Source organism: Oryzias latipes, chromosome 4 (genome assembly GCF_002234675.1).
Source record: "Oryzias latipes chromosome 4, ASM223467v1".
NCBI lineage: Eukaryota > Metazoa > Chordata > Actinopteri > Beloniformes > Adrianichthyidae > Oryzias > Oryzias latipes.
In genome coordinates, this window is record NC_019862.2 from 17,935,003 (window position 1) to 17,959,174 (window position 24,172).

Below are 24,172 nucleotides of genomic sequence, written 5' to 3' on the forward strand. Positions count from 1 at the left end.
GGGAGATAAAGCAGTGTGAATGCAAGGATGAGATTAGAGCAAGCGGATAGATGCTGCTCTCTTGCACATTTGTTTTCTGGAGTTAGAGTGGTCTGTCTTTTTGATTTTTCATTCAAGGTTTTTAGCCGTTTTTATTTTGTATTTTTTATAAATTGTTTTGGGCTTTAGAAGAAAAGTTGGAACTATTATGACTTGCAGTCATTGCTGCTGTGTTGGAGAGGACTAGAACTGCAGATGGTAACACAAAATATTTTTATTAGAAAAGCAGACAGGCTCAGAAAACATGTGAGGGGATATGATTAGATCAGCTTTTATTTTTATTTTGTGTCAGACCTGAAATTTGTTTGCTTGACACCCAATAGATATTTGGCATTATCAGTTATCAATCAGAACAACTGTATTATTTTGGCAAGGCCTTAACTCTAAAACTAAGAAGAGACAGGGTGAGTATTTTAGAGGTTCTAGAAAGAGACTTGGTTTTAATGAACATGCTGGCTGGGTAGACTATTGATCTAGAACAGTATTGAAGGATTTCTGATGTTATGATCGTGCAACAAAAGATAGTGACATAAAAAAAACAGCATAATTTTTGGCTGATTCTGGAATGCAGCTGTGAATCCCCATGAGCGATTTATGGCATCGTGTCAGAGTTTTACAAAAGTGTTGTTTAGTGTTGTTTGCGCTGTGGTACATTAGTGCTGTTCACTAGAAGGGCTGTGCAGTATGTCATGCGGTGAATGCAGTCGTTCCATGGTGGTAATCCATAGCAGATGTACTCAACATGCTCTACCAAAACCTGCGAAGAGTAAGTGCTCACCACCCCCTTTTTTGTTTCCCTGTCCTCGTTTTTTTGTGTTTTTAAAGGAAAATGATTGAAATGAAACTAACATATATCGCGTCTGTTCTTTTCAGGCCAACCCCCCTCCAGTGGTGGTCAATGCCGACAACATCGACACCCCTCCATATGTGAGTGCTGCTTTTTTTTTACCAACTTTGACTTTCCTTATTTGACAATATCTGTGGTTAAGACTGCAACATTGTTTGTGATACTGGGTCTTTTTAAGCTGTGTAATGATTACCCATACCAATTGAAGAGTCATTGAACTACATGCTAGTGCTTTTACATGGGCTATAGCACACTAGCTATGACCTTTGTTATGGTTGAGGGCACAAATTAGACAGGATAATGCACCACAATGCTTTAGGGTGGTAATTTTAGCATAAATATTTATGTATAAGTATATTAGGTAGTTTCTATGGTTGCTGAACAAATGTGGTCTGCATTGTTAGGGGGCTAAAACGACTAATTTGAGAGGATGTTTTTCACCGGATATTGTGATAAAATAATTTTTTTCCCCCTTGCATTACTTACATTAAAGTGCCCTTTGCCTTTCTTTAATCTGCTCCATGTTATTTGTATTAACCAACACGACAATCACTGAAAGCAGATGGCACAAAAAGCAGCCTACCCACACAGACCAATCGCAGGTCTGGAGCTCCTGACGTAACATCAGTGTAAGCATTTCAGTTGGGGCTGAAGCACAGGCTGCACTTCTTCACAACTTGCAGAACATCTGAAACATGTTCTCTAGCGTCAGAAGAAAATATAGGGTTTCAATTTTTTTTATTCATTTCCTGTAACATTATGGATTAAATGTATCCATAAAGAGTTAAAAAACAAAGTTTTGGATTTGTGGATATTTCTAATTATTTTGAGTGTCAATTTAAAAAAAGTGTTGATTAGCATATATCTGTGGAGTTTGTATATCTCTCCTGACTACTGTTGGCCATCTAGATGAATCCAGCTGTCAAATTTGTTGTAACCAGCTGCAGCAGACAATCATGCATGCCGTTGTTAGATGAGTTTATTATGTAATTGCTGTGGAATGACTTTATGTTCTCAATTTTTGATTACACAAACAATCCTTAAAACTTTAGTAATATCCAATGTATTTGTTTATATGGAAGTCAACCATTTTCTGCCTTTTTACACAAGTATATCAAGTAAAAAATGAAGGAGCTTTCTTAATAATCTCACATAGTTATTATTTCTGATAAAAAAACCTTTTCTTGTCACTGAGAATTATCTAGTCTTAATTTAAGTTGAGTCTTTAAAAGTCAGCAGAGACACAAGATAGAGGAACAGAGGACTGGGCTTTAATTTAAAACTGCACAAATTTAAAATCTGAACTAATCTGACTGCACAGAGACCACAGATTACAGCTAGACAGATTACATGGGCTATTGGGATGCAAGTCCACCACTATGTTTGTGAATGTTTGATATTGTCTTTTGTATTATCTACTACTAGGATACAGCTGTGGTGGCAACATCTGCATTTGAAATTAAACAGTCACAACACTCACTATTAAAAAATCTACAGTTCAAGCAAACCATTCAGTATGGAGAGAAATTAGACTCAGTCGGATTTGTGCGTGCGTAATTCTTGATTTGTGCGTAAATTAGGATTTGTGTATGCATATTCTTGCTTTGTGCGTGCGTAAATTAGGATTTGTGCATAAATTTGGATTTGATCTGTTACTCACATAATACGTTTTGTGTATATAAGTAAAAAAAATATAAAATGAAAAAAATACAAAATGCAACTTACGTATGCACAAATTAAGATTACAACATCTTTAAACTACTTACACACACACATCTTTAAAAAACACGCACGAATCCCTTGTTACGCACACACAAAGCCAAAGTTACGCACGGATCTAAATATTATATATTATTAAATATTATATAAAACTAACATCTTTGGACAAGAGAATTCCAAACTGAGCGGAACATTTATATATTTTAGTTAAGGGCAAATAAACAGGCAGCCACACCTCTCCTATAGACAGGTATAAATACAAAGGTAACTGGAGCTAGGTTAGTTCATCAGTATTTGTCTCTGTAAACTGGTTCAATTCTACAAGTAAAAGAAATATATTAAAAAGTCTGGTTCAGAATGAACTTTTCACTTGCATGGTTGGATATAATTTATTTGAAAACTGCTAAAAACTAATCTTTAATTTAGTATTTGTCATTAAAGCTGTGAACAAATGAAAGGTGAATGGTTTTGATTGATGAGTAATGGATAAATCTCTTGTTTTAAAACAGACCTGTCGGATGCATTCCAACAAATCTCAGACTTTTTTTTCTTTTGGGTCCAATTGTTTAGGTTTATCCAATCCATTATTCTTCTTTCCATCCATCAATTGTGATGTCAAGTCTTTGTAGCTGTGAAAATTGCTTATTATGAACATTTTTATTCAGATTTCTCGTTTGGGGTTGGTAACAATTTATTTCAGAAGAAATGTTTAATGGATCAGTTCAGATTTACAAACTAGGAGATCAATGTGAAAGAGAGTTTGATTGTTATAAATTCTCAGCATTGAACCTAAAAAGGACAATTTGAAGTCAAGGTGGTAAGTAAAGTAAATTACATTTGTCATTATTATGGAAATGTGGCAGACATGTATTTTTGAGCTCAGGAGTATTGTGGGTGATTTTTTGCGCATCTTGAAATTAAACTTTCTTCTTTTTTTCTGTCTTACAGGTAAATGGAACCGAAGCCGACTATGAGTATGAAGAAATTACTCTGGAGAGGGTAAGAAACTAATCTTTTACACACACACCATTACTAGCCTCTAAAAACGAGAACAGATTTGCCCTCTTTGGAAATTTACAAGCTATTTGGACTAAATGGAAGAGTTAAAAGAACTATACAACACTTGGGGCCTCTTGCCTGTTTATAAAGTCACCTTTAAGGTTATCAGATCATAGCAGAAACTTTGATAGTACAATAATGATCTATGATTACTTCTGCTACTACTGTTCTTCTGCACTTTCAAACCTACAAAAAATCCTAAAATGTAATACTAAACAAAGGCTGAGATGAGCTATACATTTAGAGAAAGCACCTCCATCTTCTCTGTGTCTCAATCCTTGATTCTGTTTTACTATCTTCCCATCTTTTCTATTCACTCACTCAGCGCGGCCATCCTCTCCATCTCTTGTTCATTCTTCCTCGCCCTAGTTCTCTATTACCCCTCTTCCCTCATTATATTCAGAATTCTGCCACCCCTGGAGGCATTTTGGCCATCTCTCTAAGTCGCTCTTTTCTCCTCTGACCTGGTTCTGTCTGCTTGACTGGATCTGCTGTAAAGTTACCATGAACATACATGGGTGCAGAGATTACACTAGATGTGAATCCATGACAGAGCAGGAGTGTTGACTGAAGAGCAATGAAGGCCAGCAGCTAACACTGGCAGTCATTTGATTCAGCCTACAGAAAGGATGTGTATGAAACTCTTTCTGGTTATATTAGGAGATACAAAGTTAGAAAATATTATCTTCAACTTTTGGAATACCTGCATGTAGAGATGCTGCACATTAAGTGAAATAAGCTAAATTGAAATACATAATATTCAGTATGTTGAAGTGTACTTTAATGAGGTGTTAAAATTTGGCAAAAGGAAGTTTTAATCTGTGAGCAAATTTCCTTATTTGTGGTTGACTACATCTTACATAACTCACCTAACTGTATCTGGGTGACATGCCTATTTTTACCAACATATTTATCACTACATACATTGTAAATGTATGCACTATGAATACATTTTTTCATTTATTTTTTAGAAAAATACTTTACATGTTTTATGCTGCTGTTTTACCTCCTGTGCCCCGCTATGCTTATTCATCTTGAAAGATCAAGTTTGACATTAAAAAAAATACAGAAAGCAGCAACTATTCTTTTAAATTGTGCTAAAAATATGTCTGTGTGGATTCTCATTCATCCAAGTAGATTCCATCAAAGAAGTAGGAAAAAAACTGTCAATTGCACGTACCTTGTTCTAAAAATATGCACACATCAGGCTTTTTGGAAATACAGTGATCTAAATAAGAAAGCGAAATTCATTTATTTTGTAAGAAACGATAAACTCTTTCAGGCGTCTTACATCAAACGTTTTTATTTAGATGAATCAGTTGAAAAGTCTTCTAAATATCGGAAAAGCTTCATCCCACAATTAGTTTAATCCTTTTATTCTTTATTCAAATGGCTTAATTTAACATTTACCCTGTTTACAAAAAAAGAATAATTTGATGCCAGCAATACGCTCCAAATTATTTTTGAAGAGCTTCAGAGAAATACATCCAACCTTTGTGGAAGGCTCTTCAACCAGTGCATTAAATGTTAGTTGATGGTTTACGGATTGGTCAAAAACAGATCATCCACTATAAAGGCTTATGCTCCAGTCAAATCCCTTTTATTTTCAGGAAGAATCTTTTTTTTCTTTCTGCACAACAGAATGGGAGAGCTTTCCTGACCTATCTCCAATCCACATGTGTGTTTGGAGCTTCTTGGAGATAAGATAATAATCAGACTGCTGAGAAGCCAGCATTATGTTTTCCAGCAAAGCTGCACTTGCAGTGTTCTCAATCTTTAAGCTATTTTTTAACAAAGAGCAAAATAACGATTCTAAGAATTTGATATGTATATTTATTTTATGTATTTCTCTATAGCAGCTTAAGATGTTAAAACTGATGTTTTTAACTGATGTTTATCATAAAGGGTAACTCAGGATTGGGATTTAGCATCGCTGGTGGGACTGATAACCCCCACATTGGAGAAGACCCTTCGATCTTCATCACTAAAATTATTCCAGGAGGAGCTGCAGCTCAGAATGGAAGACTCAGGTAAGAGACTTGTAATTTAGATAATCATTCCATTAGTCATTTTAAGTTAAATCAAACATTCACCATGGCTTTTTTTTGTTTATTCAAATGTTCTTGTTTATCTCAAATGTTTTTGAAGTCGTCGTTTTATTTTCATCCTTAATGACATTTAAGAAGCTGCATGCATTTTCCTCATTGGATCATGTTTTTAATATAATACCTCTTTTTTTGCTACCTTGGAACAGTTTTTGCTTCTTTTTATGATTTATTTTTTTATTTTTTACCTAATGTTGTTTTCTTCATCACTTCTTTATACTTCTGTTTTTCACTAATAAAATTAAAGTCGCAGTAGCTGTCACACACCTAGGTGTGTGACATTTGTTCTCCGCATTTGACCCATCCCGTGGGGGAGCAGTGAGCTGTAGACACAGGCGCGCGGGAACCATTCGGTGGTTTAACCCCCAAATCCAACCCCTTAATGCTGAGTGTCAAGCAGGGAGGCACTGGGTCCAATTTTTAGAGTCTTTGGGATGACTCGGCCTGGATTTAAAGTCACAACCTTCCAGTCACAGGGCAGACACTCTACCACGAAGCCACTTATGTATATTTATGTATTTTCTCTCTTTGTGATTAACTTGTTAAATGACAAACATAACTTGTTTGTTTACTGTGTTGTTGCTGTGCAGGGTGAATGACTGCATCGTTCGCGTGAATGACACAGATGTCAGAGAAGTGACTCACAGTGGGGCTGTGGAAGCGCTGAAGGATGCGGGAGGTCTGGTGCGACTATGTGTCCGACGCAGGAGGAGTCTTGCAGAGAGAATCATGGACATCAAACTGGTCAAAGGGCCAAAAGGTGGAGTAGTGCCACATGTAGCTATTTGGTTAAAGATTTAGTAATTTTTAACATTCGGACAAATTTTGAAGAATGTATTTCTCATTTAAACTATATTACTAGTAAACAAGAGGACCCTCAACTAGATATGATTTTATGTTTTACTTGATTTTATGGCTTCACGGTGGGGCAGTTGTTAGCCTCGCAGTAAGAAGGCCCCCGGTTCAAGTCCCGGCTGGGGGACCTGACACAAAACACCGATGGGGGACCTTTCTGTGTGGAGTTTGCATGTTCTCCCCGTGCATGCGTGGGTTCTCTCCGGAGTCTCCGGCTTCCTCCCACCGTCCAAAAACATGCTCCATAGGTCAATTGGGAACTCTAAATTGTCCCTAAGTGTGAGTGTGAATGGGTGTGTGATTAGGGCCCTGTGACAGACTGGTGAACCTTCCAGGGTGTCATAAGTGGCCGTGATAGGCTCCGGCAGCCCTGTGACGTAGGGATAAATGGAAGAAGATGAATGAATGAACTTTGATTTTATGAGTTACTTTTACAATTTCTGATACGAAGCCAATCGAGACGACTGTTGTTGTGAATTTGGGCTATACAAATAAAATTGAATGAAATTTAATTGAATTAACATTAAGCTAACATGTTTAAGCTACGAAAATGAGAAAATGTGATGGTCGAAATATTTTTAATAAAATATACATATTTAGACTGTAAATGCAAAAAAAAAAAGTTTTTTTTTACAAGTATTTCTAAACATATAAAGTGGGTCATACTTTTAGCCCAGACATAACCTGATAAAATGTGTTCTTCTGTCGTCTTAGGTCTAGGATTCAGTATAGCAGGTGGCGTTGGAAACCAACACGTTCCAGGGGACAACAGCATCTATGTGACCAAAATTATTGAGGGAGGGGCTGCACACAAAGATGGACGGCTACAAATAGGGGACAAACTTGTTTCTGTAAGAAAATCTGTCTATTTTTTTTTTTCTTTTCTTAAATTCAAAATCTTGAAATCTTGTTATGGGTTTTCAGCAAACAAAAGAATAACTTTAATTATTTGTAAAAATATAACAAAAATTTGATTATTAATGAAAACAATGTTTACATTAATTGTGACTGTTTACATCAATGCGGAACATTTTATATTGATTCTGTTTTTTATGTTCTATTTTGTTATTTTCTGTTAAATCAATTCTATTAACATCTTTCTTTCTGTCCAGGTAAATAGTGCATGTTTGGAGGAGGTCACTCATGAGGATGCAGTCGCTGCACTGAAGTCAACTCCAGATGTCGTGTATCTCCGTGTGGCGAAGCCCAGCTCAGTTTTCATCAATGACCACTTCCCTCCTCCTGACGTCACAAACTGTGAGTGAATACTGTAAAGTTTTGAGACATGTTTCTATCACGCTAAAAGCGTAACACAGCGTAAGACACAGCGTAAGACTAAGCTGTTGTTTTGATTTTATTGCTTTTACTTTTAAAAACAGTTTTTAAATGTTTTATCTATTTTGTTCTTTTTAAATAGTCATTTTTTTCAATCTTTAGCTTATAATGCAGGTTGCCTTGTTATGCAGTTTTAAGGGAGTTTTTATTTCTTTTTTAAAAAGGTGACAAGAGAGTTAAATAAAAAAAAAAAAGAATTGTTATTTTTAAACAATAAAAAAGTCGGTTGGAAAATACTGGTAATGAAATGGCAACCTCTGAAGAAAACAAAACAAAAACATAGTGAAAAATGTGGACCACTGAAGCTGTATTCCTTTATAGGAAATTCTCTCGCGTAAAAATAAAGTGTATGTCAGAGTGAAACGACATTCTCAAGTATAACAGCTCTTTACAATAATGCTGCAAAGTCTGAAAGTGTTTGATAAGTGTTTCAATGTCCAAAATTACATAACTTTAAGCTGGAGATTTATTAACAATAAATATGTGTGGTTCTTTAGCGTATTCCCCCCATCAAGACAACCATATAAGCCCATACATGAGCGGCAGCCAGTCTGTAAGCCCTGCTGCTCTGACCACACCTCGATACTCACCTCTTCCCAGGAGCTTGACCACAGATGAGGATTTCACGAGGTAAGAGCTTATGCGCACTGATGCCAAATACACATTTTATGTTACTTTGCAGAGAAAGTAGGTCACAAAGATGGCTTTAGATCTCAGAGAACTGTTGACTTTTGAAAAAAGACATTTTGGAACAGTTATTGCGATAGGCAGTTAGTATACTTTTTATACCCACTTCATCCTGGGTCACAGGGGACAGAAGCATATAACACCTCCTAATGGCAGGAATCAGCGCAGGGTCACTCATGGTTAAAAAAGTGTCAAGTACATCATTTATTAGGATCTTAATCATTTTATGTTATTATTAACACAAATTTGATTTCAGTCAAAGAGAAGCAGTTTAAAAACTCACAACCAAACAGAGTCTTTCTCTGCCGGTTTTGGGGGCAACAGATGAGCAACCTTTTCCAGCTTGTACCCTGCCTTCGCCCAACAGTGGCTGGATTAGGCTCCAGCAAAACCCCATAACCCTAAAAGAAATTAAGCAGGTTTAAAAACATGAATGAATGGATGATGTACCTGTGCACCATTTGCCCTTTTTGCTTCTGGACCCACTGTGCAGCTACTTTTGTGTTCGACATTGACAGTAAAAAAAGCAGATGGCTTTGTGAGTTTTTTCTAGCATGTAAGCTCAGGTCACATACGTACACATGCGCACACACATGCACAAATATAAGCAAATACTGTCAGCGCTGCTCTACTATCTTTAATCCACTTTAATGGAGAGATTACAGCCTATCAGTCCTCGTCACTCAACTGGCATCACCGTGGTTACCAGAATATGACTCTTTTCGTCATAGACCTTTGGACCAATCAGTTTTCCTTGATTATAATAAATCTGATAAGCTTCAGGCTGACCGCAGGATGGTAATTTTGATGCGTGCCCTTCTTTTTTATGCAGCAGTTTTTCTTTTTTTATTCTCTGATTCGTGGAAAGGGCGAAGTGCAGTCTTGAATGAAATTGCCATTGAGAAAAAAATTGTCTTAAAGCAGACCAGTTAAGATCGACAGTAATCAAACGTTGCTGGAATTAAACGTATTCTTTCTTCAAACCTTCCCATTAGTCTAATGTTGTGAATATTAGTGGTCAGTAGTTTGAAGAACCACATTATGTCTGGTCAAATTGCATATATGCTTACAAACAACCCATTCAAATGGGGACATGTCGCAGATGTCTGATTCAATTTCAGGAGAGTGAATGATGAAATATTTCGGCTGTGAATATATATGTTAAAGAAATCCTGTGAATGTTTGTTTCAAACTCTATAAAAGTGAAAAAAGTGCAGTACTGACATCTGCTGGCCAACCTAATGAACAATCATATTTTTCTGCTTGGAAAAAAAACACTTTTCCTCCACAAATCTTAAAGATTTCTTAAGTTCATTAAAGCTTTTCAGTGCTGCTAATAATATTTCAGTTTTTTTTTACAGTATAATGGGTGAAAAATTGAAATATCATGTGGTCATTCTAAAGCAGGGTATGTCAAATGTGTGCTCTTCTAGGGAACCCAGGCGGGTGGTTCTTCAGCGTGGTTCCACTGGACTCGGGTTTAACATTGTTGGAGGGGAGGATGGAGAAGGGATCTTTATCTCCTTCATACTCGCAGGAGGCCCTGCTGATCTCTGCGGAGAGCTCCGAAAGGGAGACCGTATCTTGTCGGTACGAGCCTTCATACATGTTCACTGAGGAAAGCAGGACAGTTATTGTCGCCACTAGGATTATTCATAAGTGGAATTTTATTTTAATTACTGTGAAACTTATAGTGTCTCATCAAGGGAGTTAGGCTGTGAGTTATTTTTCTCCAGAGCTTTTTCACATTCATGTTAATAAAACCTCTGCTAAAGCTAAGCATTTTAAACCTGCAAGCTCGGATTTATTTTACAACGCCCACTGAAATATGAAAACTAACAGTGGCTTAGTTTCCACATCTAGTGTTTTCCGTCTTAGCTTAAACAGTGATGATGATTGAAAAATGTACTGGACCAAATCGAAGCGTAACCCAGCAAACCCATGGCTTCAAATTAAAGGGGAGAGGAGGATCCTACAGGGAGAAACAGAAACCATTCTAAGTCATTAAACTAGATGTGGAAACATGACTCCATCCTTAACTCAAGAAATCTAAAAAAAAGAAACCATGATCATGGTTAAAGTAAATAAAAAAATGTTTGTAATAACGACAGACTTGGGTTTTTACCAAAAAAATGTGAAAAAAGTATTAATGTTTATGACTCAGTTTGAACCTCAATTGTTTGTATTTTGTCTGCTCAGGTAAATGGAGTCGACTTGTCAACGGCAACACACGAGCAGGCTGCTGCAGCTCTGAAGAATGCAGGCCAGACTGTTACCATAGCAGCACAATACAGACCCGAGGGTAAGTTCTGAAAAGATGCATAAGGAAATGTAAAACATTGTCACATTTTAATTTATTGCAACCTAGAACTTGACCATATGTTGGATTGCATGATAGTGTGGTGCTTTGGACCACTTCTTAACACAGACACATCTGGTTTGACTCTAAACCTGAGCCTTTTTGTTTGATTCTTTTTAAATCTTCATGTGCTTTTGCTGTCTCTCTCCAGTTTCTATGGTGAACGTGCATCTTAATAGGTTTGATGACTGTAGTTTGATTGTTATCATTAATGCATTCCTGGGATGAACTGGAAAGCTGTTCAGGGTCTATATCATGCCTTTCCCACAATAATAAGCAGGATAGATGGGAGTCTCCCTGTAAACTCGTAACAGGATAAAGCTGTTACGAAACACTAATCCATAAATGTGTAGTATTTATGTTTGGTTACTTTATTCAAAATCCTATAGATAGGGAAGCATTTTAGTAGCTACAAACTGAGTAATTAATGTGGGAGGTAAAGACTTTAGAACCAAAATTCAATGGAAAAAGTCCAGAGCAGTAAACAGAGTTATATTTTTCACTGGTAATGTGTGACTCTTAAACTTTTGAAGGGCCCAACTTCACCATGACCACAACTCACCAACTAAATCTTAGCCTTTGGACTGAATTTAGGAGGAATGAAACATCCTTGTTCTCAAGGCTAAGTGTTCTGATCTGTCTTATAATAGACACACATAGATCCACTTTAATATGTCAAAGGTTCTCCATTGTAAATGTCTAACTGGTAGAAGCAAAGAAGGCAGGAACCAAGGAAAGTACAGCACAAAAGCTGATTTTTTTCAGACATTTTTGATGCTAATGTGGAAAAAGGTCCAAAAAGTTGAGTACATTTTGCAGCCGAATCTTGATCTACATCAAAAGTGTATTTTTCAGAACAATTTTTATATTTTATAGGAAACACATTCTTGTGTTGTTTAGGCAAAGGGGCGCCCTCCAGGGGTCATTATGTGCAAATGTACAAAGCACCAGGCTACTGAACCAAAAAGATTTTGTACATTTGTGTTGAAATGGGGGGGGGGGGGGTCTTTGAGTCATCTTGCATGTAGACATGACTGTTCTGAGAATCTCTAGAAGACCAGAGACTCTGCAAGGGAAGCATAATCTGATGATACTCTACCAGAATACACGAATAAGGCTTAACAAAGCTGCTTGATACAGATGAGCTTTTTGCCAGAACCTCTCAATATATTCAGGACTATTTTGCTACAACTTTTTTTAAAATATGTCTGGTTTCGTAACTTGAAGGAGCTCTGAAATCACATTGAGGCAAACACAAAGAAGGAAATTATATGCAAAGTAAAACCTGCGAAGGAATTTCCAGTTGGCCTTCAGACAAATCTTGTTTTCCAGTGTGTAATGTGTTTAATTTAGGTAGGATCAGCCCCACAGACAGCTCCTCCATGTCCTATATTCTCTTAGAGACATAATTCCCTATAAGTTTAGTAGGGGATCTGAAGGAAAGATTTAAAATACTTATACTTTACTCACTTATGCAAAGACTAGCTTTTCTTTTTGGGTTTCCTTTGTATGTTCTTTTATTGTTCATTTTAATTGATCAGGTGCCTCAGTTATTGAGGAAGCAAAGGTCAGAACAGCTCCCAGTTTGCTTTGGTTACCTCTTTAGTGCTGCTAGGTTCCATGCAGTCATCCTGGGGGGTATTCCAAAAAGCAGGTTATGCTAATTACCACGGTAAGTTTGAGGCTAAGGAAGTGTATAACCTCAGCTTTCGGTTCCAGAAATGTTTCAGGGTATGTCAAGTTGCCATAGCAACTCATGCTCTGAACATAACCTGGTCGGGAGCAGGTTTAGTTGAAGCTTAGTTTGTTTTCAGAGAGGTGAAGGAGCATGATGTGAACATTTGAAGATGATTTAGTGGATGAAGAAGCTCAGATAATACTTTTTCCACCATGAGAGGGTGATAAGACCACATATGGATGTTGGAAAGATAAACTTTTTTACTTTGGTCTAACTTAATTAATTGCTTCAGTTAAGATAATCATTTTTTTAGTTAGGTCAGCTTAAAAATAACACGTAGTTTTCAGACAGTTATTTTACTTTCATTCAAATTAAATCAATTGAGTAGGTGTAACTTTGGTGCCGCTGTTAGATCGGCACGGCAAGGGATTCTGGGATACCATTCCCTTTGCCTGTCTGGACGGATTTGGGTTTAAGTGTGGGTTTTTGACTAAATGTGTTTAGTTGTTTAGCTGTTTTACTGTGTTTTGCCGAGTTATTTTGTCCTACTATGCTTAAGTCTCTGCACCATGAGTGAGAGGGAGGGAGAGGATGATGAGTTTATATAGCACCCTTACTTTTTATGCAGTAAAGACAGCGTTGGAAAATTGGTAAATAAATATAAGCATTCCATGTACATTGTTTGTTTCTTTTTATTGTTATAAAAATGATTATATCTGCCGGCGCAAACTTAGACAGATGAGAGTTCGAGAGTTATAATAAATTAAGATGGAAAAAAGATTAATTGAATTGGAGTTATATGACATTTAGTTAGATAAATATGTTCATTTTAGTTGTATAAACACTAATTAAGTTTTACAGACGTAAGAAATTAGGTTGAATAAATGTAACTCAATTACTTGTTACCAATGGAATCAATTCATTTAAGTTGGCAAAATTGGATAAGTCATATATATATGCATCACAAGGAAAATGGAAATAAGATCAGAACCTTGTGCGTTTACTTTGTCCGTTCTTTTTCTCCAAGCAGAAACTCTTTCTTTTGATTATGCAGCTGTATTACTTTTTTGATGGTCTTATAATCTTCATACGCCGTCATTAAAATCTTAGACTCCTTCTCACTGAAGTATAGCGCTCTCTGTTTTTTCTCCACACGTTTCCATGGTGACTCCGGAAATGGGCGATCCATTGAGAATGTCTTTATGTACTTGCCGTGAACTTGCATTAAGCCAGGGTTACCAAGTCGAGCGTAATTACTCTAACTCATATCCGGACTTTTGGAACCGACGTACCCCGAAAGCAAGTTCAGGCGGACTTCAGCCAGAGTTCAGGGTTAAAGTCAGGGTAGTTTAAACATGCTTTCTGGGATACCCCCCTGGTCTATTCGTCTGATTTTTTTGTTTGTTTGTTTGTGTGTTTTAATTGATCCTAAAGACATTAGTCAAGAGAGTTTGTCTGTGTCGTGACTCTCCTGTAGACTTTGTTAGTGACTGTCGACTGAACTGTCTCAGACCTTCTGTCCATACTGAGCCATGGTCAGCATAAATGTGTATTGCATTTGTCCATCTGAGGTTCATGCTAATCCTGATCCCGTGGCGATAGCATGCTGCTCTCTTTGTACATAACACACGTAGTTGCTGCCAAAGATAGAGGAACTCATAACAACCTCCAGCAGGAGAGGAAAAGTGTCTGTGTGAGCAGGTCTCCTTCTGTTAGTTATATTAAGAGTGCCCCTCACTGAAGCCAAACACAGTACGAAGGAAAGAATGAGCCATATTGGTTTTCAGATGATGCAGCAGATACAGATCTGTGTTTATTTAAAGTGCAGCAGATGGAGCCTGATTGGGTGTAAAGTCTTTATGCTGTATTAGCACTGCTGACATCCCGTAATGCATTTAAAGCAATTTTAAACAAACCTCCAATTCAATGCTGTGCATTACAGGCAAAATAGAGGAAGTTAAATGTTTTTTTTTTTGTTTTTTTTTTACTTTAAAAAGTTCTCTTAAGATTTTCTTAATTTAAACATAACAGAAAATTAAAATTGAAATGTCATTCTTACATGTTTAAGATTTTTTCTGATGTTATTATTGACAATAAATTTGAATCAAAAATGACCAGCTGCACGAGTCAAACACATGACCAGTTGTTGGACTGCACCATGTGAAAACATGTTGCCTTCATTATGAAAATTGCAGTTTGACAGGACAGTTAAGTGATGGAAGTACAGCCGTGCAGTAAGCTGCTTTTTTTTTAGGAAGGATTTATGGTCTGCATAAAATAAATGTCAGATTGTCAGGCGGTGCTGCAAAGCCAACAGCAGCTTTTCAGCCTTGTCAGTATCTGCAAAGCAGAGTGTCACATCTGTGACGCCACAGTGCGTCAGTGAAGTCCCCTGAGTTCACACAACGGTTCATTCACCTGTAACTGTTCACTACCTGCTAGTACTGGCTTTGCGTTGTTCTTTTTATGGTAAGAATTTTAAATTGTAGTCGATCAGGAAATGCAGTACATCATAATGCACTTAGCCAATTTTGCTGCCTGTTTACTTTTTAATTAATAGGAGCCCAGAATTGTGCAACTATTATGTGCTGAATTTAGAGGTGTTGTGTCACAAATCTGACACTTACTATTTTTTTCAACACCAAGCAGTTTTCTTTTTTTTTTTCAAAAAAAGCAGCTGAATGTGATTTTTTCACCACATATTGTCCTCACAATGATTTATACTCACGGTTTATACTGCCTGATTGCAGTTTTTTAGGCATAAAATATTAATTTTGCTTATTGCCATATTTATGCATCTGCATTAAAGTTATGTGAACCTGAGCTGTGCAGCATTGACTTTGATCAAAGCTTTTCTCCTAAAACTGATTCTAAAAAGCCATGGTTCCTTTTTCCTTAATCCATGAAGCATCTAAGCTGAAACTCAGTGTGGTTCAAGAGGATATTATTACTTTCTACCAATTAATTGAATCTTTGACCAGAACATCGAATACCAGTTAGATTTTTATATTTCTTTCTGTCAATGACTTATCAGTCTTACACTTTGTTTAACATCTTTTAAATATCTTCTGCACGTTGAGTGAGTACCGCTTTGATGATTTCCTGTGAGATTAAAGGAATGAATGCATGTTAACAAGAAACAAAAAACTAGCCAGCAGTTTTTTTTTAAATGTCTTCTTTAATTGAATCTCTGCTGCAGCTCAGTGGGGGTCTTGTAGACCTTATGCAACGTTGGTTTTACACGTCAAAAAACAAATAGGACTCGCTTTCAGCAGTCATGATCCATTTGTATGAAAATATAATTTCTAAATTTATGAATTGTGACGTATTTCCTAATTGATGCGGCTGGGTAGCTCGGTTGGTAAGGTGACAGGCTACAATGCAGTAATCCAGGGCTCAATTCCTGGAGGGGGATAAACAATGGTACTAGGTCAATTACCACATCAATGGCGAGCAATGAACATCACCCAGTGAGGGCCCTTAGGCAAGGCCCTTAATGCTACTGCCTCCCAAGCGCAGTTAGGCTGCAGCTCACCGCTCCGCCAGGGGATGGGTCAAAATGCAGAGAAGAATTTCCCCATTGTGGGATCAATAAAGAATCTATTATTATTTATTTATTTATTTGGAGCCCCATTAGCCTTCACAAAGTAGTAGCTTGTCTTCCTGGGGTCCATACACAAAAAACAACAACACAGATTTTACCAATTTCACAAAAACCAAAAATGATTTCACAAAATTCACTGATTAATTCATGATATTTACCTTAAAAGCTGCACATGTTAAAATAAGTTTTAAAAATGTCATTTTTGTACCAGCATATAAAAAACACATACAACATATCAACGACACACACATTTCGTAACAGCAAATCATGCAAATCGTTAGTTATTGTAAGTATTCCGTGTATCTTCGTTTTAAAATCTTTTTAAAATGATATTTGTTACTAATAGGCCGTGTCCTTCCAGACACTTGATTCCATGCAGCAAAAGATCTAAGTAGCACTGTTCTTCTCATACAGTTAGATCTTGAAAAAGGAACAATCAAATCACCAGAGCTGACCTGACGAATTTGATGTTGATAACAATACCCACTGTGTAAAATTTTATTTACCAAATATTGTGGGCATTTTTTTTAAATGACGTTGTTCAATTAGGCATAGAAGACTGAGTTGTACTTTGTCTTTTACCCTCAACCAACCTAAAGTGGTATGCATATCATTCACATTGGTCCTATTAGAGCAACCAAGAGCCACCCTGGCAGCTCGATTTTTGGCAAGTTGTAATTTTTTTAGATGCCCCTGTGCAGCACTAACCAAATGACTGGACAATACTCCACATGTGACAAGACCAGAGACTGTACAACTGTCCTCATGAATGAAGGTGGACGATATCGCGCACACTTCCGTGCCAAGGCAATTCCTCTGTCCATCTTTGATACTATATGATTAATCTGATCTGTCCAAGAGAGCTGATCATACAATTTGATGCCAAAAATACTGTATCAAAATACTTTTATTATAAAATTGTCACTGTTACTGCTTATACAAGTGTTTCTGACAATGTGGTCGTAAAATTGTGACTAAATGAATCATTTTACATGTTACACAGCATTTAAGTTTCCAGATCACAAGTCTCCACCACAGCGGCCGTTTGTCAACATTTCTAAATTCATTCATAAAGAGTAAACTTGACAGTTGTGAACTTCAACCATGACATTGTCCACTTTTTGACACCAAGTTTCTTGATGTGGGTCTGTAACGCATGCTGCTCCACAACAGTATTAGTCACCGGGATTACACAGCACTGCCGTAGACACACAGAAACACACACAGCCACGCACCGGCGCTGTCTGTCAGTAATGCAGAGGTAAAGCAGAGAGGATTATCTTGACTTCTGTTAGTCTGCTTATTAAACTTTGGGCCTGTTTGTGTGTAGTTTTCTTTAAGCTTGTGCAGGATTGTGCATGTGTGTGTGTATACCGGTTGCTACAGAGCATATTATTAGAAGTTCTAATGCTGGGATTGGACTCTAGTTGTTGTGATATAATTTGGGAAATATATGCTTTTAAAGTGTCTTTTTTGTTTTCAATTTCTGCCTCACTTTACAGCTCTGTTCTTTTTCTCCAACCCAGTGCTTTTTCAGGCTTTCATCTCGTATGCTCTCAACATGTCCGCCTGTTTTCTCTCCTGTATTTTGTGTTTTAGTTAAAGTCGTTTGACTCACCGCCTTAGTATGATCCGGGGGATTTGCAGGCATTACTTTACATTTGCTGTGTGTCAGAGCCGCCACTATGATTTACCATTTTCAATCTGAAGTTTCAATGCAGCACATTCATTTCAGCTCTCTTTATCGTTTTCCTTTTGTGTTTCTCCTTCCTATCCCTTCTGTCACCTGCAACCTGATCAGTTAATCAATAGCCGTATAGATCACTGTTCTGTACTGTTTAATTATTGATGGAATGCTATTTTTAAAGCAGGGTCCATATAGCCTCATGACACATTTCTATTTCATATAGGCGTGTTTGCACTTACATCATTTCTACAAAATGATTTAAAGTTGAAAGACAGGATTTCATTAATTTCATCCAAAAACACATCTGTTCTCATTTGCTTTAATATTAAGAAGACTTAAGTTAATTAATGATCACTTGAAATTCAAAGTTTTCTTTAAATATATAACTTTTGATATGTTTAATTTTATAGGTTTCTTTTCCCTATCACCCTTTATTAACGGTATATTGTAAAGTACTCAGGGTATGAGCTGGTTTAATGGACAATAAGGATTACAATTTTGTCAAAAAGAAACATTAATGAGGAGGCAGAAATATCTATATAATGTGCAAGTATAAAAGCCGATGTGTGTTTTCTAGGAAGCCTGAGGTTATTCGAACAAGACAATGCCAGACCTCTTTTTGCATGACTTACAACGCCATGGCTTCATAGACAGACTGTATGCTTGACCTGGTTGGAGTCTAAATGCATCAGTTTTTGAACAATTCTGGTTCACCATCACGATTCAGTGAGATTTAGTCTCCTAAATGGCTTTAAATTCTCCCAGATGCCTCTTATAGTATTTTTAAGTGTTTGTGTTAATGACAAACCACATTAGTGTGGAAGAAATCCAGCAGAAACAATAATGGCATTGTTTTTCTCTCCAAGCAGCTGTAAGATGAAAGATCTTGTGGTGAATGATAATCATTATGATGTGCAGAGTCTCCATTATGATGATGTTGAGGATGAAGCATCTTCAAGAACAAAAATAAAGATATATTGCCATTTGATGGTTTAACTGTTTGTCTGTTAATTTTTTTTATAACTACTTGCATAGAGACAATGCTCCAGAGTGTACTGAATTTGGACATGGAGCTAAAGAAGAGCCTAACCCGCTTTGTAAAACTTATTACATGCAGACATACTTTTGTATTTCCATCGTCTTCTGCCATTAAGCTAACAGTTAAACTAGAAAAAGGGTGTTGACTAACAACTTCTCCGGTTTTCAAAGAGGTCCCTTAGCTAGTTAGGCTGCCACAAGCAGAAACTATGTAAACAGGAAGCAGAACAAAGGAAAAAGATGATCTGAAAGGAGATGTTGGTGCAATGCACACAACTGTAAAGGTGTGAGCCGCCCATCTCCAGTGTCTTTAGGATAGCACTAATAATGCTGAAGCTGCATACAGCGCAGAAATGGCCCATTGCTCATTCTAGTAACAATGCTCCCCGGGAGAAGAGAGGAGAGGAGAAGAGGGGAGAGGAGAGGTAATGGAGGAAGCCGGGGCTACAAGCCCCAAAGCCATTTGTCTCTGTCATCACCCCTCCCCCTTGTCTCCTCCTCCTTCCCCTCTTCTCCATCCCTCTTTACCTCCATTATATCTTTATCTAATAAGGCTGCACTGTGTGGATGTTTGTTGACAGAGATGCTTGAATGCTGATTTTGTGAGACTTTAAATCTGTGTATAAAAGGCACAACTTACGTCCCAATAGTTTATTTGTTCTCACGTCTGTACGATAAGTTTAACTGAAGCATCGATGGATGAGGCAGAACAATTTATTTCCAGACAGTTCGTAATCTGAAGAAAATTACTCATTTGGAGAAAAAGTGAGGCAGATGGAGACAAAACCAGATGCAGTTTCTCCTCATGAAGACAAATGTTTATGTATTTCTTTTTGCTGCTTCTGTAGAAAATAAATATAATCTCAATATGTGTTTTTATCAATTCATATTCGTAATTTATAATGCTTGGTCAACCTTAATAGGTGAGTTTGCAGGGGCAATGGAGTGTGTGGAACAATTCCCTGGGCCAAAGTAGGGCAGGAGTGCCTGGCATTGACTTGGCTTCCCGCACGAGTGACCTGAGAAAGCACTGTGTGTCTGTTTGTGAGTGTTTCTTCGTGTGTGTGTGTGTGTGTGTGTGTGTGTCTCCGCCCTACAGCAAGCTGCTGTCAAAGAGGGGGAGGAGCAAAATGAGCGCACCAGTGACCGACAGATAGAGAAGAGTGTAGTAGAGAGGGAGTTAGCATCTGTTGTTTCTTCAGCATCAGCTGAGCAGCTCTGCACCTTTTTTACAAACACAATTGTGTTTCCTATATATTTATAAATTTGTTTTTTTTTCTTCTTTTTTTTACCTGCCACATGCATTTGCTGCAACCCTGCACACAATTTTCTTTGGAGGCGCACACACATTTTCTTTCCGGCTCTCCTCTTCTCTCAGGCTGGTCCCTAAATGGAGCCTTTTTTCTAAATATTTTTTGAGCTCTTTGCTTGTTCTATCAGTCACATCTCTGGGACTCTAATTCCATCCTAAATGGGACTCAGACATTGAACTGAAAGCCACTGAGCCAGCATCACATCTTGACGTTGAGGCTGCCTGCAGCGTGAGTACAGCTGAGAGGAAGTGATTTACATTATACTTGTAACATGATAGTTTCTGGAGCATTATTTTAGCATGGATTGGATCGATGGATGGTTGCAGTTAACAGACAGCATGAACAGAGAAAACCTTGAGAGAAACAGAAACTCTTATCATGGTTCTAGATTTGGTTGGACATCAACAAATGTTTGCAGTTTCAGCTAAAACTTCAATTTTTTATTCTTTAAGAATAGAGTTGATTTTCTTTTTAAATAAGAACTAACCAACCACATGTAAACTTGTTTTATAGATCAAAATGAGGCACCGCTCAGCTTTTCTTTGTCACTTTCTACGAGACAGCTCTACATCTTTGATGTCTCTTTAATCTTACTTCCTGCCTTGATTTCTTTCCTCTCGTTCACCTAACCCATCTGAGGCGATGTGTGTTGACCGATTAACGCTGAGAACTCAGAGTTCATGTCAGAAGTTTTTAATATTTGACCAGAAAAGACACATTTAATCCTAAAACTGAGGTAATGTTGAAAGAAAACTTGAAATATTCAACTTCAATTATTGATAAAAACATGAAATAAAGAAGGTTACATGTTTTAACACCTGCCTGATGGGACAAGGTTTTTTTCTCTCCTTTATTTGCCTGAATATTCAAAGGTTTAAAATAAAACTCTTAATATGAAATAACAATATTTTAACTTTTTACCTTCCTGTTTACATAATTTGGTATTATTTAAAATTACAGAATGGTCTCTGGTAAATCAGCAGAGATGTTGTGTTCTGGGCTATTTTTATTTTTATTTTTAGAAAAACTAGAGGAATTAAGGGAACAAATGATGAATTGGCAGATGTTGTGTAGTATTTCAGTGTGTGTGAGGAAGTCTGTGAGTACATGACCATGTGTACCTTGGGTGTGATTGAATTACTCAGGGTTAATTAGATTCTGTCGTCCACAGTGATGCCTCAGACTCACACACACTTTGCACAGTGAGAGGTTTTAGAGAGATTTTTCAGGCTTCCTGTTGCCAGTGTTGTCATCCATGTCTTTGTGCAGAGGTGTATAGAGAGCTCAGTTAAGATTTATTACACATTTCCGCTGTTTCTCGGCTACTCTGGGAAAAATATATTGCAGGTTGCAGTTATATAGAAACAACAGCTTCATGGTTGATCACATTTGTTCAAATGTTTCTGCTGAAATCAAACCATCATAATGAAATAAGCATTTGCACAATAATTAAAGCATTTTTAAAAGTAGTGTTTGTATAAGAAGTATTTTCATAATTCATGCAAATTTGTAATCAAAGAGGCACACTGACATTTTTTATGACCACTAGAATAAATGGGTTAGAAACACAAGTGTTTTTGCTGCAGCAGCAGAAAGAGTGTGTGGAGGAAATTTAGCCCTTTTGCGTCAATGGGTTCACTAAATACCCTTTTGCAATTTAACAACTACCGTTTAGAGGAGATTATTACAAAGTTATTCGTGGAAATGAAACTCTAAGTGCTACTTAAAAATTCATTGCTTTATTTTTAGCTTGTGAAAGATTATTTTTCGTGTTTGCTGAATGTTTTTTTCATTTAGTGGATCTTTAATTTAGCTGTGATGTTTCAGCCACATAAAAACAATAAAAACTTAATGACTTTTTTCAAGAAATTGCAGCTGAAATGCTGCATAACACCACCACTGAGTCCCTCGTGTGACTGTTAACTTCAGAATAAGTGAAAAATGTATGAAGTTCAATGGAAATTGGGATAAGTGTCTGTTCAAACTAAAATATGTTCTTTAAATTGAAGGGGGGAGAAAAAAGAAATTTTTTGATCATTAACTATGTTTGAAGTAACATCTAGAAATATTAGATACTTAGATTTATAAAAGACAATATTAAATATACAATATTAGAATTTTAGACTCTGTTTCATCTGCCATGTCCTGTTGAATGTCTTGATGATAGGTTAACCTTATTAGATCGATAATAAAATAGCTCTTAAAGCTGAACACCCAGGATCAACATGGAATTAATTTTTATGCCTTTATACTTTTGGACTTTGCATAAATCATGGAAAATTGGTTATTCCATTACTATTTTACCAAAAAGAATCTCCTTATGTGATGCTAAATGTCTGTGAAAGTTGTCTAGGTTTTGTTATTACAAATGGCTCTGAATGATTGATTTTTTGCAGATGAGATTTTTATGTTACAGTTGCTCTGAAAATCAGACTTATGGGAAGAAATATGTAAACATTATTTATAATCAAATCAAAAAGCCTGCGTGAGTTTTAACTCAGGACCAATGTGCTTACATTAAAAAAATATATGTTCTTGGTATTTTAAATCAAATAAATTGTAACTTATAAAGTGCAGTAGATCTTGCTTAATTCCATAACAACTGTAGTACTTTAAAGTATTTAATGAGAAAGGCAATTCAAAGCGGTATGTTTTAGTCTAAAGATTTCTTGGAAAATATTCAAAGCCAAAAGAAAATTGTGAGATTCTTTTAGTGACTTTTTTCTGCCCCAGACCGTGGAAACAGTCTAGTCTTACTAGTAGCTCTTTTCTCTCATCTCAACCCTGACTTTGTCTTTTATAATGTCTTGCAAAGGAAGTTGCACCTGCTTGGATTTTACTAGTTGTTGGCGTGTTTTGGGAGGAAGGAACAGAGCACAGACTTGAGACAGCATGGCATGTCTGAACTGAAGTACAATCGGGTCCTTGTTCCTCACTCCCTTCATGTCAGATTTATTCAGAGATTCAGATTTGTCAGATGTCAGACCTGCTAAAAGCCACTAAGCTTCCAAGTAACATTCATAGAGAGAAGCATCAGAGGGTGGCAAGCTGAGACATTGGCAGCATAGCTTGCAGTGTTTATCATCATACATTTTAAAATCAAAGCTTTTTAAAAGGTTTTAGTCCACATGAGATGGAAGCCCAAGTAATTTCTGATAAAGAAGTTGTCAAGAGATGAGTGAAATTGTGTGTGGATTAATAGACTGTGAATAAATATTTAGATACAAGGGCAAAACAAAGACATGTTTTTTTGAAAGCTGAACAGTAAGTTGTCTAAGATTTGTTGACTTTCTGTCCTGTCCAAGAGTTTATCTTTGAGTTTGCCTGTAGGCTTTTGTGTATGTGTAGAGTAACCTTGCTCTTTGACGTTGAAGAAGTCATTTGAAATAAACACAATACTATGTTTATAACAGTGAAGACTAAAAGTGTCTGCTTCTGTTTTAGAACTTTTATTAAACAGTTTGAGCCTAACTGGGCTTAAATTGTTGTTCAACTTATGTACTATTTCTAGGAGAGAAAGGGGGAGAGGACATACAATTGAGTTTTGTTGGCTCTAACCATGTTTCTTTTCTTTTTGTAGAGTACAGCCGCTTCGAGGCAAAGATTCATGACCTGAGGGAACAGATGATGACTAGCAGTGTCAGCTCCAGCTCCACGTCGCTTCGATCCACACAAAAACGCACGCTTTACGTCAGGTACTTTGCAACATGCATGAATGTGCAGCAGACAAAAGAGACTGATTGTCCAGTGTCCTTCCGTGTGACTCAGCTATTGAAAGGTCTTATCTCAGCTGTCTGTTTCACTTCTATAGTGTGAGAGGCTGAAAAGAGGTTATCACATTTAAAAT

At 36.9% G+C, this 24,172-nt stretch overlaps 1 protein-coding gene across 6 annotated transcripts in view; it reads left to right on the forward strand.

Annotated features, from left to right (window-relative positions):
- The window catches only part of LOC101171070 (discs large homolog 1-like protein), a 99,117-nt gene that overhangs the window by 57,499 nt on the left and 17,446 nt on the right, over nucleotides 1-24,172 (forward strand). For all 6 annotated transcript variants that reach the window (XM_011474174.3, XM_020702506.2, XM_020702507.2 and 3 more), the window contains 10 exons: nucleotides 913-966; nucleotides 3,554-3,604; nucleotides 5,570-5,694; nucleotides 6,360-6,529; nucleotides 7,339-7,475; nucleotides 7,737-7,881; nucleotides 8,457-8,589; nucleotides 10,080-10,236; nucleotides 10,846-10,948; nucleotides 23,906-24,020. In XM_011474174.3, coding sequence (XP_011472476.1) covers nucleotides 913-966; nucleotides 3,554-3,604; nucleotides 5,570-5,694; nucleotides 6,360-6,529; nucleotides 7,339-7,475; nucleotides 7,737-7,881; nucleotides 8,457-8,589; nucleotides 10,080-10,236; nucleotides 10,846-10,948; nucleotides 23,906-24,020 — 1,190 coding nt within the window. The remainder of the gene's footprint in view (nucleotides 1-912; nucleotides 967-3,553; nucleotides 3,605-5,569; nucleotides 5,695-6,359; nucleotides 6,530-7,338; nucleotides 7,476-7,736; nucleotides 7,882-8,456; nucleotides 8,590-10,079; nucleotides 10,237-10,845; nucleotides 10,949-23,905; nucleotides 24,021-24,172) is intronic.